At 36.6% G+C, this 18760-nt stretch overlaps 1 protein-coding gene across 8 annotated transcripts in view; it reads right to left on the bottom strand.

Annotated features, from left to right (window-relative positions):
* The window catches only part of AKAP7 (A-kinase anchoring protein 7), a 158991-nt gene that overhangs the window by 124855 nt on the left and 15376 nt on the right, over window positions 1-18760 (bottom strand). For 6 of the 8 annotated variants that reach the window (XR_007519279.1, XR_007519280.1, XM_049900819.1 and 3 more), the window contains exon 3: window positions 4567-4703. The exons of 1 other annotated variant lie outside the window; for it this stretch is intronic. Coding sequence is in view for 4 of the 7 variants with exons in the window: in XM_049900819.1 (XP_049756776.1) it covers window positions 4567-4703 (137 nt within the window). In the remaining 3 variants the exon portion in view is untranslated. Of the gene's footprint in view, window positions 1-4566; window positions 4704-16232; window positions 16323-18760 lie in introns of those variants that run through there. One more of the 8 variants, XM_049900869.1, reaches the window with a different exon arrangement.

Genomic DNA, 18760 nt, shown 5'->3' with positions numbered 1-18760 from the left:
CATAAAAAATAATCTTATCAAAAAAATTAACAAATTCCTAATTTCCATCAGCTTCTGATTGTTCCCTTGCATGTTTTCAGTGTTGATCTACCTTGTATTTATTAGCCCTAGTAAGAAAGCATGTGAAGCCAACACGTGGGTAAATCTGGCTAGAATGAATAATTAAACAATTCTAGCCATTTACGAGACATTTAGGATTTAGAACTCCATTGACATTTTTTTTCCCCGTATTTTTAAACTAATGTATAATTGCAGGCAGTAGAGAAACATACTTTTTTATCTAATCACAATTAAGATTTTTTACATTCTAATTTATTTTTAAATGCTAATTCATAGAAATATGAAATCATGATTTTCCATTAAAAAAAGAATGCCAAACTTTTAAGTATGTGTTTAAAAATCAAACACCCATGGAAGGGTGAACACTCAACTCTTTAAAACTAGATGCCAAAAAACAGAGGCCAAAAGTAGAGCAACTCATTGTGAATGTGCAAGCTTCCAAATGTTTGTTTGCAGGTCACTTAATTGGAGCTTGCAGGAATACAGTCTCTCATTGAAACAAGGTTATAAATAGTACTTCTTTTCCCAGGCCTTCCCACAAAAGCTTGTATCTGCTTTTAAAAGAGAGTTGTTATTAGGTGCTTTAAACCAAACAAAAAAAAAGGTGCTCATGCTCATGGAAGATATACCTCCTGCTCTTGTCCGGTTGCTATGTCTCCTCCTCATATCTGTATGTAAACTTTCTGTTACTACAAATAAGCCTCTTGAGAGGGAAACATTAAATTATTTGGTTTCACGGTCATTTGAAACTACATTCCCCACTATTACAAATCATCATATCCCCCTCAAAACAAATAACTGCTGTTGAATCTCTATTATAAAGCCAGCATTTGTAACACTGTATTTATTGTTATTAAATGTTCCAGTTGTAACTTGGTATGCCAGAAACACCTCTTAGGTCCTGGAATGTCAGCATTTTTTGTGACTACTCTCAGCCAAGCACTTTTCAAGGTATTGGGAATGAGCTAAAAGCCTTTCAAGGAAGACAAACCAACATCAAGTTGCAAAGATGACAAACGACAAAAGGAAATCTATGAAAGCCTTTAGCTGGGGACTGGGGAGCGTAACCGAGTCAGGGTGGTCAGGGGTGGAGAGGTTTGAGCCGAGATTTTGGCATTAACAAAACCAAGGGAAGAAAGAAACTTTCAGCCAGATAATGTTTTCCCCAGGGTGGAGGAAATGTGGCAGTGTTCAAGGAAGGCCAGAGGGGCTCAAGCAAGAATACTGGAGACAGAAGAGAAGATGCTGGCTGAGGTGGAGAAGGCAGCACTAACAGAACTTCATGAAACATGGTAAGGAGTTTGTCTTTATCTTACTATTAATGGGAAAATGCTGAAGTGTATAAACTGGTAGATGACACACCCAGATTTGAATTTAGAAAAAAATCATTTGAGGTAGGTATTATCATTTCCATTTCATACCTGAAGAAACTGAAACTCATTGAAAGTAGGTAACCTCACCACAGGGAAGTTGGTGACCCAGCTGGCGTTCTAACAAGGCCTGTGGGATTCCAAAGCCTGCCCTCTTTCCACTATCTACACACCCTCACAGAGGCTGAAAGGCAGAAACAAAGCCTACAGAAGCTTGCAGGGTGAATTCTAGAGTGGCAGACAGTATTCTCTCATCTCCTTTCCATCACCCTTGTGACCCAAATCTTATCATCGACCAGAACTAAGTAGTGGAAGGAAAAAATTTCTCTGTCCTCTTTCCACTCTGTCCTTTTCCCCACCTACTTTATCCCACCACAACATCAGCCCACCAATCTTCTCTGGAACAGGTGAGAAGCCAGAACAAGGCGAGAATGGGAATAGGAACAGGTGAAGGAGGATAATGCAGAGTTGTTGTCTAGTCTACCATGGGAGGAACCCTGATGGTGCAGTGGTTAAGAGCTCAGGCTGCTAACCAGAAAATCAGCAGTTCAGATCCACCAGCCGCTCCTTGGAAACTCTATGGGGCAGTTCTACGCTGTCCTTTAGGGCCCTGTGAGGATCGACTCTACAACAACAGATTTGTTTTGGTTTTTGGTCTACCATGGGAGCAAAGTACAGAGGCGTGAAGGGAGAAACATAAAACGAATAGCCTAATTAAAGCAATATATAGAAGTGCTTATCAAACAACATCCCTATTGAGAGACTCTGTGATGGGAAAATCTCTAAGCAACAAATCAAAATAAAGAACCTGGATTTTCTTCCAATTACAAATCATGTGTCCTGAGGGAAGTCTCTTCATCTATTTAACATTCAGTTTTCTTACAACCCGGCTTCCGTCTAACTGCTGACTAAAACAGTGCCACCCTCTGGTTCTTGCTTTCTTCTAATTTCTATATGTACACGTGATCCTAAACTTCAGAGAAAACCTATCCAAATAACTTGTAAATATTTTAATATATAATCATCAGTTACATTAAACTCTGTAATACATAAACACTTTCATGGACTATTGTATTGTTAATGCACCATAAGAATCAAATACACACAATAAAGGCAGAACATGCTTCATTATGGCACCAAATTCTAAAATCTGGTATTACTAGGTAATTTCTCTCTTTTTATGTATCGTCTCTCCCCAGCTAAACAGTGTCTTACCAACTAGGTATTTCCAAATTCCCCAACAGAATTTATTTTTTCTTTTTTTGCCCTTATATTTTTTTAATTGCAGTAAAACATATGTAAAAAAAAAATGGCCATTTTAACAATTTTTAAGTGTGCAAGTCAGTGACATTCATCATATTTATTATGTCGTACAGCCATCTCCATTCTACATTTCCAGATTTTTTTCATCACCCAAACAGAAACTCAGCATTCCTTAAGCAATAACTTCACGTTCCCCTCCCCCAGCCCCTGGGAACCACTAGATACACTTTTCTATCTCTGCATCTGGCTTATCTAGGTATTTCATATAAGTGGGATCAGACAGTATTTGTCATTTTGTGTCTGATTTATTTCACTCAGCACAATGCTTTTAAGGTTCATCAAACCATGGCATGTGTCAGAACTTCATTTATGGCTGAATAATATTCCATTATATGGATATACCACATTGTGTCTATCTGTTCATCTACTGTTGGATACTTGGCGTATTCCTACCTTCTAGCTCTAGTAAATAATACTGCAGTGAACACTGGTGTACAACTATCTGTTTGAGTTTCTGCTTCCAGGTCTTCTGGGTATATACCTAGGAGTGGAATTGCTGGGTCATACCGTAATTCTATGTTTTAACTTTTTAAGCAATCACCAAACTGAAGACACTCTAGTTAAAAAGGGGAGAAGCAACCTGAAAATATGCCAGGTAAAAAGAAAATTACAACCCAAGATCAAACAGAAATTCAGATCTATCTCTTAAATTGGGCCAAGATGTAAAAACAGCCAGTCTTCCAAGAGAGTATTCTTTCCTGAGGCACTATAATTCCTACCTCATTACTCTAACAGTTTTAATGAGCTACTGCAGTTTTCCTCCTCAACCACACATAAGTATTTCTCAGTGTGGACCAATTAGCTGGTCCCATTTCTTTTCTATTCTTCATACTGCATTTTCCAGATCTTTGATAGATTTCTGGCAAGTATATCACACAATATTAAATTAATACAATAATGAGTAATTTTTAAAGAAACTATGTTGCAATAATCACTATCTCAACAGGGCTAAACAGCAAAACACCCCCAGTGTACTTTTACAGCAGAGATTTCAGAATCCTCTTTTCCTACCTAGTCCCTGCTCTCTGCTTCTGAAGGGTTACTTGGGTATAGTGAACAAAACCTTGACACACCACCTGGCAACAATTTTTCAAGTAGTTTTTGCAAAATTATTGTTTAAATATGATTGCTGAAATAAGATTTTTTTCAAAATTATTGTTCAAATATATTCCTACTGTTTAAATCCACCACTCATCTGTTAGTTTGTCATGCTGGGGTGGTATGCGTGTTGCAATGATGTTAGTAGTTAAGCCACCTCGTATTTCAAACACCAGTAGGGTCACCCACAATGGATAGGGTTCAGCAGAGCTTCTAGACTAAGACAGACTAGAAAGAAAGACCTGGTGAGCTACTTCCGAAAATTTGCCAATGAAAATCTTATGAATTACAACAGAACATTGTGAGTCTCTTGTTTTGAACATGTCATCAAGAGGGATCAATTGCTAGAGGAGGACAACATGCTTTGTGAAGCAGAGAGCCAACGAGGCCATGAGAGACCCTTGGTGAGACTGGCTGGCACAACAGTAGCCACAATGATGGATTCAAACATGCTGGTGATTACGAGGATGACACAGGTCCAGGCAATGTTTCATTCTGTTGTACGAAAGGTTGCCATGATTCTGAGTCTACACAAGGGCAACTGACGACAACAATATTGTTTAAATAGGAATAGTCCCTGTATAGCCCAGCTAAAATGCCACCAAAGACTCTCAGAAGCTGAGAACAAGTGAATTTACAAGCATTTCGTGAATCTTAAATAAAATTTACCATAAAACTTTATAGTAAAAATAATTTTTTTTTAAAAAAAAAGCACCTCTTTGTTGGTGATCGGTATGGATAGAAAATAGTTGGGTTGATAATCTTTATGCTTTTTTTTCTTCTTTATTTGATCTTTGCTGATACAGTCATTGTCTTCATTTGTCTTCAAATTTAGTTGAGGTACATCAGTGACTACAGGAAAAAAGTCAAGCAACAACATGTATAATACATTTAAACGAAGAAAATATAGTAAGAAAAAAACAGGAAACAAGCAATACATAAATAGCTGTCATCCTCAATTGTTACTTTTTAATCTAAAGCAGGGACTAACAAATGTTTCCGCCAAGAACCTGAGAATAAATATTTTAGGCTTTGCAGACCACATGGTCTTTGTTCCAACAATTCAATTCCTCCGAAGACATTACATAAATGAGTGGGTGCATCTCTGTACCAATAAAGCTTTACTTAAAAATAAGTGGCCAGTTGAACTTGGACCATTCTCTCCCCCATGTCACAATTTTCATAAAGCTAGGAAAGAGAATTTTCTCAATGATCCTCTATACATATATGTGTAACTTCTAGAACATAACCACTTGCAGGAGTACTACTCAGTAATTTCTGGCTGGTGCCACGCTACAAACTGTTGCAAAAATTGAGAGAATGCTTTAGAAACTTTCAAAGCAATTAGGGAGAGTAATTTTGTAGGTTGAATCCTGGGCTTCTACTTGTAGGCCTTTCTTTCTAAACATTGTTTTTCTAATAATACATTTTTTATTGTAGTTTACAAAAGTATCAGTCTGCAACAAATAGGAAAGTAAAAAAAAATCTGGTCCTTGATCTGGTGGCATAGTGGTTAAGAGTTATGGCTGCAAACAAAAGGTCACTAGTTTGAATCCACCAGCCACTCCCTGGAAACTCTATGCAGCAGTTCTACTCTGTCCTACTGGGTCGATATAAATCGGAATCCACTCGACAGCAACAAGTTTGTTTGTTTGTTTTTTTGGGGGGGTCCTTGACCTGGATAGTTTGGGAAGCACTTAAGAGTACTGCTTTTAAAGTCATCGTTAAAAGGCTTGTTTACAACACCAACAATTCTAATTCTGAAGCTATGCCTCCAGAAAAAGTGACCAAGTCTATGTGAAATGCTGTCACCTTCTTTTTCACAGATTCTATCAGAGGGCTTTTTTTTTTTTTTTAATCAGAGGGCTTCCATAAGCATGCAAGACTACTATTAACTGAATTTTCAGGCTTGTCTTCTTGAACTGTAGTTTATTTTCAAATAAATTCATTGACCAAGTGCCTCTCAAGAGATTTTCTAAAAATTCAAATACATTTCGTTTCTGAGGTAAAACCTTAGAAAGGAGAAGGAGGGGAGGAGCTACCGCACATTACATTCAATCCTATAAGGTTTGTTTCATCTTTGGAATCAATTCTAGCAGACTATAGTAGTCACTTGGCACACAACACCTTGAAAAAGGATTGAGAGAAAAGTCTGGACTCAACCATTAGGAACACAGCATAGAGGCAACAGCCCAATGCAACTCAAATCTAACCAAACTCCTTATTTTCATATAATGAAACAGAGGCCCAGAAAATCTTTTAAAAACTGCTCGATATCCGAGTCAAGTCTGGTAATTGGATCCTTTTAACTCTTCTTCTAGTGTATTTCCTACTCTACCCAAAGTGATACTCGAGTTCTGTATAACTGGCTAATATTACACACAAAACCACAGAGCAAAGCTGATTTTCTTATTCTATTTCTCTTTGAAATATTAATAGTAAGCTGAATTTTTAAGTGGATAATACAAAGAGAATTTTAATGCTAATTTCTTTTTTAAAAAGTACTGTATGTTTAAAATTTAAAAACTAAGTGTTTCTGGGGATACACACACTTCTTTCTAGGACTAACATGTATTTGTGAGATCTAGATGACAGAGGTCAATTAAGAGCAACGTGACCTGGGTAATAACTCTGTTTGGTTATGAATTAAGGCAAAATAACCTGGCCTGTTTGAGTATCCATTTCACTATTGCACGTCTCAACGATATGCCTAATGATTAATGCAGTTAATAAATGATGTATCTCCACAAATAGAGGATACATATTTAAAAATGTAAAGTATTATTAGCTACTTCTACCCATGTGGGCTTGTCAGAACTTTATAAATTCTATTGATAAATAGTTTGAAGCATTTTCATCTGCATTACGGTCATTATCTAAATTGCCTCCTAAATGAGGCCTTTGGGTTTTATTTCCTATGCAATATTTTTTAGTATAAAAAATCAAATTAACATGTTGTTGAACTGTTTGTCATTTTAAATATCTAAGAAAAGGTTCTACATTTGATTGTAGCAACATGAACTAAATATACTAATTTTAAGCAGAAGCTACAAAATACGCTAATGAGGTATATATTTTAAATCTACTTGTAAATACACATATACTCTATTTCTACCCACTGTTAGTAACTTAGGAAACCCGGGTGGGTAAGGGTTAAGAGCTACAGCTGCTAACCAAAAGATCGGCAGTTCAAATCCACCAGGCGCTCCTTGGAAACTATGGGCAGTTCTACCCTGTCCTATACGGTCACTATGAGTCGAAATCGACTTGATGGCAATGGGTTTGGTTTGCGTTTTTTTGGTTATTAAATTGGTAATCTGGAAATGGAAATCAACTGAAATACTATTCAAGAACCAGTATGTCTGGGTTAGAATCCTTGCTCCCACTTAACAGCTGTATTATCTTAGACAAGTCACATAAAATCTCTTTACTTCTCATTATGTAAAAGATCACAATAATCAAAAAGAGGGACTAAATACAGGAGGCATAGAATTGCCATATGGAGAGGAAAACAAGGCAATATACGATGAAACAAGTTAGGTTTTTACTTAGAAAAATAGGGGCAAATATTAAGGTAACCACAAAGAGGGCTAACAATTCCATAACTCAAAATAAAAACAAAGAAAAACATAATGACTCAGCAAACATAAATTCGATTACTATGAAAATGAGGAACACACAATTTACAAAGAAAAAGTCTCAGCACAAAAAAGTGGAAAAATGAAATTGTCAACAACACACACAAAAAGGCATCAAAATGACAGCACTAAACACATTCTTATCTATAATTACACTGAATATAAATGGACTAAATGCACCAATAAAGAGACAGACAGTCTCAGACTGGATAAAGAAACACGATCCATCTATACGCTGCCTACAAGAGACACACCTTAGACTTAGAGACACAAACTAAAACTCAAAGGATGGAAAAAAAAAATATCAAGCAAACAACAATCAAAAAAGAGCAGGAGTAGCAATATTAATTTCTGAAAAAACAGACTTCAAAGTTAAATCCATCACAAAGGATAAAGAAGGACACTACGTAACGATTAAAGGGATAATTGGCCAAAAAGATATAACCATATTAAATATTTATGCACCCAATGACAGGGCTCCAAGATACATAAAACAAACTTTATCAGAACTGAAAAGTGAGATAGACACCTCCACACTTATAGTAGGAGACTTCAACACACCTCTTTCAGAGAAAAATAGGACTTCCAGTAAGAAACTCAATAGAGACACGGAAGACCTAATTACAACAATCAACCAACTTGACCTCATAGACCTATACAGAACACTCTACCCAACAGCTGCAAAATATACTTTTTTTCTAGTGCACATGGAACATTCTCTAGAATAGATCACATATTAGGTCATAAAACAAACCTTTGCAGAGTCCAAAACATCGAAATATTGCAAAGCATCTTCTCAGACCACAAGGCCATAAAAGTGGAAATCAATAACAGAAAAACTACGGAAAAGAAATCAAATACTTGGAAAATGAACAATACCCTGCTCAAAAAGGACTGGGTTATAGAAGACATTAAGGAGGGAATAAGGAAATTCATAGAATGCAACGAGAATGAAAACACTTCCTATCAAAACCTCTGGGACACGGCAAAAGCAGTGCGCAGAGGTCAAGTTATATCGATAAATGCACACATACAAAAAGAAGAGCGAGCCAAAATCAGAGAACTGTCCCTACAACTTGAACAAATAGAAAGTGAGCAACAAAAGAATCCATCAGGCACCAGAAGAAAACAAATAATAAACATTAGAGCTGAACTAAATGAAATAGAGAACAGAAAAACAATTGAAAGAATTAACAAAGTCAAAAGCTGGTTCTCTGAAAAAACTAACAAAATTGATAAACCATTGGCCAGACTGACTAAAGAAATACAGGAAAGGAAACAAATAACCCGAATAAGAGACGACATGGGCCATATCACAACAGACCCAACTGAAATTAAAAGAATCATATCAGATTATGAAAAATTGTACTCTAACAAATTTGCAAACCTAGAAGAAATGGATGAATTCCTAGAAAAACATTACCTACCTAAACTACCACAATCAGAAGTAGAACAACTAAATAGACCCATAACAAAAAAAAGAGATTGAAACAGTAATCAAAAAACTTCCAACAAAAAAAAGCTGGCCCGGACAGCTTCACTGCAGAGCTCTACCAAACTTTCAGAGAAGAGATAACACCACTACTACTAAAGCTATTTCAAAGCATAGAAAAGGACGAAATACTACCTAACTCATTCTATGAAGCCACCATATCCCTGATACCAAAACCAGGTAAAGACACCACAATGAAAGAAAATTACAGACCTATATCCCTCATGAACATAGATGCAAAAATCCTCAACAAAATTCTAGCCAATAGAATTCAACAACATATCAAAAAAATAATCCACCATGACCAAGTGGGATTTATACCAGGTATGCAAGGCTGGTTTAATATTAGAAAAACCACTAATGTAATCTACCACATAAATAAAACAAAAGACAAACACCACGTGATCTTATCAATTGATGCAGAAAAGGCATTTGACAAAGTCCAACACCCATCCATGATAAAAACTCTCAGCAAAATAGGCATTGAAGGAAAATTCCTCAACATAATAAAGGGCATCTATACAAAGCCAACAGCCAACATTATTCTAAATGGAGAGAGCCGGAAAGCATTTCCCTTGAGAACGGGAACCAGACAAGGATGCCCTTTATCACCGCTCTTATTCAACGTTGTACTAGAGGTCCTAGCCAGAGCAATTAGGCTAGACAAAGAAATAAAGGGCATCCGGATTGGCAAGGAGGAAGTAAAATTATCTCTATTTGCAGATGACATGATCTTATACACAGAAAACCCTAAGGAATCCTCCAGAAAACTACTGAAACTAACAGAAGAGTTCGGCAGAGTCTCAGGTTATAAGATAAACATACAAAAATCACTTGGATTCGTCTACATCAACAAAAAGAACATTGAAGAGGAAATCACCAAACCAATACCATTCACAGTAGCCGCCAAGAAGATAAAATAAAGAAGATAAAATACTTGGGAATAAATCTTACCAAGGATGTAAAAGACCTATACAAAGAAAACTACGAAGTACTAGTGCAAGAAACTAAAAGGGACCTACATAAGTGGAAAAACATACCTTGCTCATGGATAGGAAGACTTAACATAGTAAAAATGTCTATTCTACCAAAAGCCATCTATACATACAATGCACTTCCGATCCAAATTCCAATGACATTTTTTAAAGTGATGGAGAAACAAATCACCAACTTCATATGGAAGGGAAAGAAGCCCCGGATAAGTAAAGCATTACTGAAAAAGAAGAAGAAAGTGGAAGGCCTCACTCCACCTGATTTTAGAACATATTATACAGCCACAGTAGTCAAAACAGCCTGGTATTGATACAACAACAGGCACATAGACCAATGGAACAGAATTGAGAACCCAGATATAAACCCATCCACATATGAGCAGCTGATATTTGACCAAGGCCCAGTGTCAGTTAATTGAGGAAAAGATAGTCTTTTTAACAAATAGTGCTGGCATAACTGGATATTCATTTGCAAAAAAATGAAACAGGACCCATACCTCACACCATGCACAAAAACTAACTCCAAGTGGATCAAAGACCTAAACATAAAGACTAAAACGATAAAGATCATGGAAAAAAAAATAGGGACAATGTTAGGAGCCCTAATACAAGGCATAAACAGAATATAAAATATTACCAAAAATGACAAAGAGAAACCAGATAACTGGGAGCTCCTGAAAATCAAACACCTAAGCTCATTTAAAGACTTCACCAAAAGAGTAAAAAGACCACCTACAGATTGGGAAAAAATTTTCGGCTATGACATCACTGACCAGCGCCTGATCTCTAAAATCTGTATGATTCTGTTAAAACTCAACCACAAAAAGACAAACAACCCAATCAAAAAGTGGGCAAAGGATATGAACACTCACTTCACTAAAGCAGATATTCAGGCAGCTAACAGACACATGAGAAAATGCTCTCGATCATTAGCCATTAGAGAAATGCAAATTAAAACTACGATGAGATTCCATCTCACTCCAACAAGGCTGGCATTAATCCAAAAAACACAAAATAATAAATGTTGGAGAGGCTGCAGAGAAACTGGAACTCTTATACACTGCTGGTGGGAATGTAAAATGGTACAACCACTTTGGATATCTGTCTGGTGTTTTCTTAAAAAGTTAGAAATAGAACTACCATACAACCCAGAAATCCCACTCCTTGGAATATATCCTAGAGAAATAAGAGCCTTTACATGAACAGATATATGCACACCCATGTTATTGCAGCACTGTTTACAATAGCAAAAAGCTGGAAGTAACTAAGGTGTCCATCAATAGATGAATGGTTAAATAAATTATGGTACATTCACACAATGGAATACTACGCATCGATAAAGAACAGTGACAAATCTGTGAAACATTTCATAACATGGAGGAACCTGGGAGGCATTATGCTGAGTGAAATTAGTCAGATGCTAAAGGACAAATACTGTATAAGACCAATATTATAAGATCTTGAGAAATAGTATAAACTGAGAAGAACACATTCTTTTGTGGTTACGAGAGGGGGGAGGGAGGAAGGGTGGGAGAGGGTTATTTACTGATTAGTTAGTAGATAAGAACTACTTTAGATGAAGGGAAGGACAATACTCAATACAGGGAAGGTCAGCTCAGCTGGACTGGACCAAAAGCAAAGAAGTTTCCAGGATAAACTGAATGCTTCAAAGGTCAGCGGAGCAAGGACGGGGGTTCAGGGACTATGGCTTAAGGGGACTTCTAAGTCAATTGGCATAATAAACTCTATTATGAAAACATTCTGCATCCCACTTTGAAGTGTGGCATCTGGGGTCTTAAACGCTAACAAGCGGCCATCTAAGATGCATCAATTGGTCTCAACCCACCTGGAGCAAAGGAGAATGAAGAACACCAAGGCCACACGATAACTATAAGCCCGAGACAGAAAGGGCCACATGAACTAGAGACTTACATCATCCTGAGACCAGAAGAACTAGATGGTGCCCAGCTACAACCGATGACTGCCCTGACAGGGAATACAACAGAGAACTCCCGAGGGAGCAGGAGAACGGTGGGATGCAGACCCCAAATTCTCATAAAAAGACCAGACTTAATGGTCTGACTGAGACTAGAAGAATCCCGGCAGTCATGGTCCCCAGACCTTCTGTTGGCCCAGGACATGAACCATTCCCGAAGACTACTCATCAGACATGGAAGGCATTGGAGAATGGGCTGGAGAGAGATGCTGATGAAGAGTGAGCTATTTGTATCGGGTGGACACTTAAGACTGTATTGGCATCTCCTGTCTGGAGGGGAGATGGGAGGGTAGAGAGGGTTAGAAACTGGCAAAACAGTCACAAAAGGAGAGACTGGAAGAAGGGAGTGGACTGACTCATTAGGGGGAGAGTAAATGGGAGTAGGCAGTAAGGCGTATATAAGCTTATATGTGACAGACTGACTTGATTTGTAAACTTTCACTTAAAGCACAATAAAAATTATTTTAAAAAAAGTACAAGAAAACAAAAAAAAAACTCTTTACTTCAGTTTCTGCCTCTATATTAGAGAACAATAATAACGGGTACCTCACAGAGTTGTTTTGAAGATTAAGCAACTTAATACATGAAAGTACATAACTATTTCCTGGAGCAAAGTTAAGTGCTATTATAATAATTAGATGTTATTCAGAACTAAACATAACTAGGGAGATGATTCTGTAGCTGCTAATGATCATTTAGAGGAACTGAAATAATTTGTAAACTACCCATTGTTTTTCATCACTCAGATCACTTTCACTCTTTAGGAGTATGGAGAATGAAGAACTGTCTTGAACAGGTTTCTAAAAATTAAGCATAGTATTTTTAAAATCCAAAAACAAAATGTCCATTTTTTCTTTAGTTGAAAATCATCTTTCCCCTACATGCCACTGTCCAAATCAGCAAAGTAAGCTGGGATAGTGAGTATCTGGCATTGTGCGCCTCTGTTGTGGAAAAAAATACTAAAGGGGAAAACAACTAACAACATGGGCTTCAGTTCTGTAGAGACAGCGCTAGGTAGTGGAAAGGGCATTGAGCTAAAGACCACTGTCTTCCAACATAAATGAATTATGGGAGAAACTGCTTAATTTTTTAAGCAGTTCATCTGTTATTGTAGGTTGGTCATTTGTTTTGTTGATAGCCCTTTGCTCTTAGGCAAAGGGCTAGAATGAATTAGGTTTTGTTCTGTTTTCTTCCTGTTATTTAAGCAGCTAAAATCTTTGAAGTAACCATTTGTAAAACTCCTTAGTATATGATTTAGAATATTGCTTTCTATATTTCATACAGGAGCCCTGGTAGCTCAGGGGTTAAGGGCTCAGCTGCTAACCAAAAAGGCTGGCAGTTCGAACCCACCAGGTTCTCCACAGGAGAAAGATGTGGCAGTCTGCTTCCGCCTTAGAAATCCTATGGAGCAGTTCTACTGTGTCCTCTATAGGGTCACTGTGAGTCAGAATCGACTCATCAGCAACAGGGTTATGTTTGATACAAATTATTCTCCCCTTAGTATCTCAGTAAAACTACTAAAACTTTCTTTAAAAACTATTTTACTTCCCTCATTGGGTTTCTATGAAAAATGAGTAAGAAAATACAAAGCATTCAGAAATGTGCTGGATGATTTTGTGTAGTACACGAAGGCTGCCAAACGGTGTGTGCTAGATGGGACATCTAAGTGGTCAGCAAAAATAACTATTACAGTGGCTTCTGCTCAGGGCTTGCAAGCAAAACACAAAACAGGGTTAAGTGACCTATACGTTACAGTTCAAGTTGGAAAGAACAAAAGAAGGACTAAAACTATTTTTGGAAACTTGAATCCAGTATGGGATGGGAAGTTTTATTTCTGAGTATACAACGTAAAACTATCACAAATATTAAAATATTTGAGATAAGTTAAAGAAGGCATGCAAAACAAAAAAAAAAGGAAAGAAAGAAATGTGCTGGGAGCAGTCAATATTATTATAAAATGTCATTAAAGGACAAATTATGTAATTTAGCAAATATATTTAGGCCAAAAAAACCTTATAAGATTAATGAGAATTTTCTGAGGCCAGCTGTGTGCCACACACTGTTTTAAAGGCTTTACGTGTATTAGAAAACTGGGTCCTCCCAACAATCCCAACTTTATAGATAATGAAAGCCTAGATATTTGCTCAAAGTACATAATAAAAAAGGGCAGAAACAAAATTTGAACGTTGACAGTCTGACTTCACAGCACCACTTCTAACCACCACAGTTTAGCACTGTGTTAGAGCCTCAGTAGATACCATCATAGGGGAACGGGCCTATCCACTTCTCCATCTACTGAATGAAGCATAACTCTTTAAAATCAAGTTTTAGCTACATTTTAAGTTTTTTATTGTATTTTTTCATTAAAAAAATAGAAAAATGTGAAAATAAGACAAAAGAACAATATTTTTGGAGCCAAGTCACATACAGTATTTAAACAATTGCAAACAAATTGCACATACAATTTTTTCTCTACTTTCACTTTGCATTATATATAGGAAACATTCCTTACAAAAGAGTTTTAAGAAATATTATTTTTACAATATGTAACATACAGCCATTAACACAGCTCATTCAACCATTCCCTAATATTACCCATTTGGTTTTTTTCTCCCAATATTTTTGTTATTTAAAAGACACTGTGACACACATATTTGTGAATAAAACGTTTTCCCACAAGATTATGTCCTTGTATTAGAGTCCCATGAGTTGATCTATCCCATGTATGAATATTGATGGAGATCCCAACAAACTATATTCCAAAAAGGCTGTAATAACACATTGTCCAAAGGAATGTAGAACTGCCACTAAAAATACTGAGTATTATCTTTTAGAAATATTCCCTATTTGATAAATCAAAATTGTATTTAATTTGTATTCTTTGATCACTTATGAAGATGAATAACTTTCCATATATTTACTAGTTGAATTTTATCTCCTACATCCTTTGCCCATCACCAATAACAGCACCTGGTACATACAAGGCACTCAATAAATATGTGTCTAATGAATTAATTTATTTATTGGGCTTGTTCTGATTTTTGCTAGTTTTTATGATTTTTTTTTAAAGAAAAATGATATCAACCTTTGTTCTTTTGGGGATAAATATTTGCTTTAAGTTCTTTCATAACAAAATTTGGGAACTGTATTACACGCCTTCCCAATTTCAGAGAGTACACAGAACATAATTTACCTTTTTTTTATTGACTCAAGATAACCATTTGTTATACCACGTACTGAGATTCAACCTTTATTTGATACAGCATTTTTCTTTATAATTTTTTTTTTTTTAGGTAAAAATTTCAATTGCTGTTTTTAAATACTTAAGAACCTAAATATTTTTTTAATACAACGTAACGGTATTAGCTAATAAATAAGTTTAGAAATGATAATTTCCCATATTCCTAAAATCTGCAATAATTGTAAGATTAAAATTCTGTGCAAGGTAAAATAATTATGGTCATAATCATTTCAATGAGGAGAACTGAATTCCACATTTAGGAAAGACGTGACTAAAACAAACTCACTCAAATATTTTATTTTGAATCTTGGATTTAACTGTCGTTTGAATAGTTAAAGACTGATCGATTCTCTTAAGAGACTAATGGCAATTAAACTAAAGCTCTCCACAGATTTACACTCTGTGGAAAATACACTAAGCTTTTTCCCTTTAGCAACAGAATAACTCTCCATTGCAGAAACTCATTCAACTTTAGAGGCAGGACTGACAGCCACCCCAAGCATTTTCTGGAAGGTCTACTGGGTTTCTAGCCAACTGAACCATGACACTTGCCCTTATAAAGAGAACAGACCCATTCAGGTCCAGGTCAACTACTCACTAATGCCAGACTTTTGTCCAGGAATACGTCCAACCTATGGAATGAAAAAGTGTGGTTCAGGATATATGGTTACCTCAACATTTGTAAGCGCTTTTCTTTTATATGTACATTTGTAATTATTGTACTATTTTTTTTCAGCCACGTCTTTCCTAAATGTGGAATTCAGTTTTGCCTCATTGAAATGATTACGATCATAATTATTTTACCCCACACAGAATTTTAACCTTGTAATTAACGGACATCTTATACTAGACATAGAGTATTTTTATATTTCATACAAATTATTATCCCTTTTTTTTAGTATATTAGTAATTCTAGTAAATATTTCTAGTAGAACAGTCTCCTCCTATAAACAAACAAAACAATATGAAGTCCCACTCAGCAAACCAAACCCCATATTGCCTAATCATGATATTGCACCTACACGGAAGGTACCACAGGGGACAGCTGGGAAGACAGTGAACCAAGCATTCGGGGAGGAGTTTTCTTATTGGCAAAGGATTCCTCTTCCCACGCAGTTCTTCTTGTCAGCACTATTTTCCTCACTGCTCTGCCAGAGTTTCCATCAGCAAGCATTTTTTGGCAGTTAACTCACGATTTCCACTCACCAAAGGAAGCTGAAGGAACCAAAGGCAATAACCAGCAACCTAAGAATTTTATACATTTTTGTCTATGATGGAACCAGAAGACTGACAAATTTTTAAGTTACTAACTGTAAGAGAAAGCTAAATTAAGTCCATTCAAGCCACAAACTAATTATCCTGTATTTTGGACACAAACACCGTTGCTGCATCTCATTTTAGGCTTTAAAGATTGACAATAAAATTCCCACTTTTGTACATATCTATAAAAATCTTACTTCCCAAAAACTAGTTAGTGTTCCTAGTTTGCACAGAATCGTACTATTTGTTCCTTATTGTTTTAGTAAATGCTATTATAAAAATGAAGGATCAACTTGTCCCAAAAAACAAAGTGATACTTTTTTAAAGGTTTTGTAGATAGTATTTGCATATTATATTCTATTTTGAATTGCTTTCAAAATTGCTTTCTTACCTACCTATCTCTTCTCATCTGTACTGTAACACAGAGAGGTAAGCAGGAGGGATTATCTGCATTTCACAGGTAAAGAAGTCTAGCTCGCGAAGTTTATGTGGCCAAGGTCAATTAGAAAATGAAATACCCACAACTTAAAATACAAGTTTTTGTTTCTTCATTATACCATACTGTTTGCAAGTTGGATCTTGGAATTTGAAATGCATCTACCTTCAAAAAAGTAATGTTATATATTTGGACTCTAGACTGACTCACAAGGACATTTAGCTTATAAAGTCTAGACTATCAAAAAGTAGACTGAGCCCCTAATTTACGCAGATAATATCATTTATTTGGTTAGAAATATACCATATGCTTCACAGAAAACATCCTGTTCCTATGAAGGACTGGCCAACCTTCCAGTGTCCATCCTCTGAAGCAGCAGATTTCTCCTCCAGAGCCACAAACACATCTGTTCCTTCTTTCTGGTACCCATGGCCACTGGTCTCCTCACCAGGGCAGACAGAAGAATATAGTGCCTACAGAAATACTATTTGTTCTCTGGGATTCTGGATGTACCTTAGTAAAAATTGTTTGTTCATATATACTAGATAAGATATGCTGGTGGCGTAGTAGTTAAGAGCTATGGCTGCTAACCAAAAGATCAACAGTTCAAATCCACCTGCCGTTCCTTGGAAACTCTATGGGGCAGTTCTACTCTGCCCTATGGGGTCGCTATGAGTCGGAATCGACTCAATGCAATGGGTTTTTCGTTTGTTTGTTTATGCTTATTTTAAAAGTATCTACAGCTAGGATGATGAACAAGTTTCATCTCTTATTCCATTCTAACTTACGAGTGCTCCAACAGGGGCAATTCAGAGATGGGAACAGGGCTCGGAGGGAAGGAGTAGAAAACGAGATATGCCTCTGTGGGCATGCAGAGCATGATTATTCAAGAGAATTCATATTTATTTTATATATGAATTACAGAGAGTAATGAAATCAGAAAGGTGATTGAGTTTTAAAAACATATTCATTTTATTTGCTCAATAAGTAGGGAATTGAGAGGAAAACATTAAATTGTTGCTATTATTGCCTCTTTGTTCCAAAGTGTGCCTTCTTCCACTTAAACAGGTGTGATGGCTAGGGTTATGTGTTAATTCGGCTAGGTCATGATTCTCAACGGTTTGGCAGATATCGTGTAATCATACTCTACTTCGTGATCTAATATGAGCAGCCAATCAGCTGAAAGCCAATCAGTCTTCTTGGGGGGGTGGCCTGCATGCAATATATATGGATGTTCTGGCAACACTCTCTGGATCCTATATCCAACTTGTCATCCTCTGACCTCCAGTTCTTAGGACATGAGCCAGGAGCCTGCCACCTGACCTGCAGGTCTTGAGAATCGCCAGCTCCCACAACCCTGTGAGCCAGCTGCCTTCTACCTGACCTGCCAATTTTGGGTTTGTCAGCCCTTGCAACCACACAAGTCAGGAAAAGCCTCCAGCCTGATGCCTGACCAAAAGATTTGGAACTTGCTAGCCTCTGTAACTGTGTGAGCCATTTCCCTGAGATAAATCTGTCTATTTACATTCATATACACGCTTCACTGGTTTTATTCCTCTAGAGAACCCAGTCTAAGAAAATAGGTATGTGAATTCTTTTTTTTTTTTTTCTTTCAAGATACTTTAATTTTAAAACAGGTCACAACACTAAGCTTTTGGCCCATTCTGCTACTGTATAAGCTACAAATGCTTGTTCAGCAGCTGGGTGCATTCTTTTAGCATGTTTGAAGAGTGAATAAAATGCATATCAAACAAATATTCAAATAGTTTCCACAGGAACACAGGTAAATGTGACCCTATCTCCTAGTCATCCACATTGCTGCATCTGTGAACAGGCATGTGATGAAATGAAAGT

The sequence above is a fragment of the Elephas maximus genome, chromosome 1 (genome assembly GCF_024166365.1).
Source record: "Elephas maximus indicus isolate mEleMax1 chromosome 1, mEleMax1 primary haplotype, whole genome shotgun sequence".
In the NCBI taxonomy this organism is placed as follows: domain Eukaryota; kingdom Metazoa; phylum Chordata; class Mammalia; order Proboscidea; family Elephantidae; genus Elephas; species Elephas maximus.
This window is presented reverse-complemented; position numbering and strand designations above follow the sequence as displayed.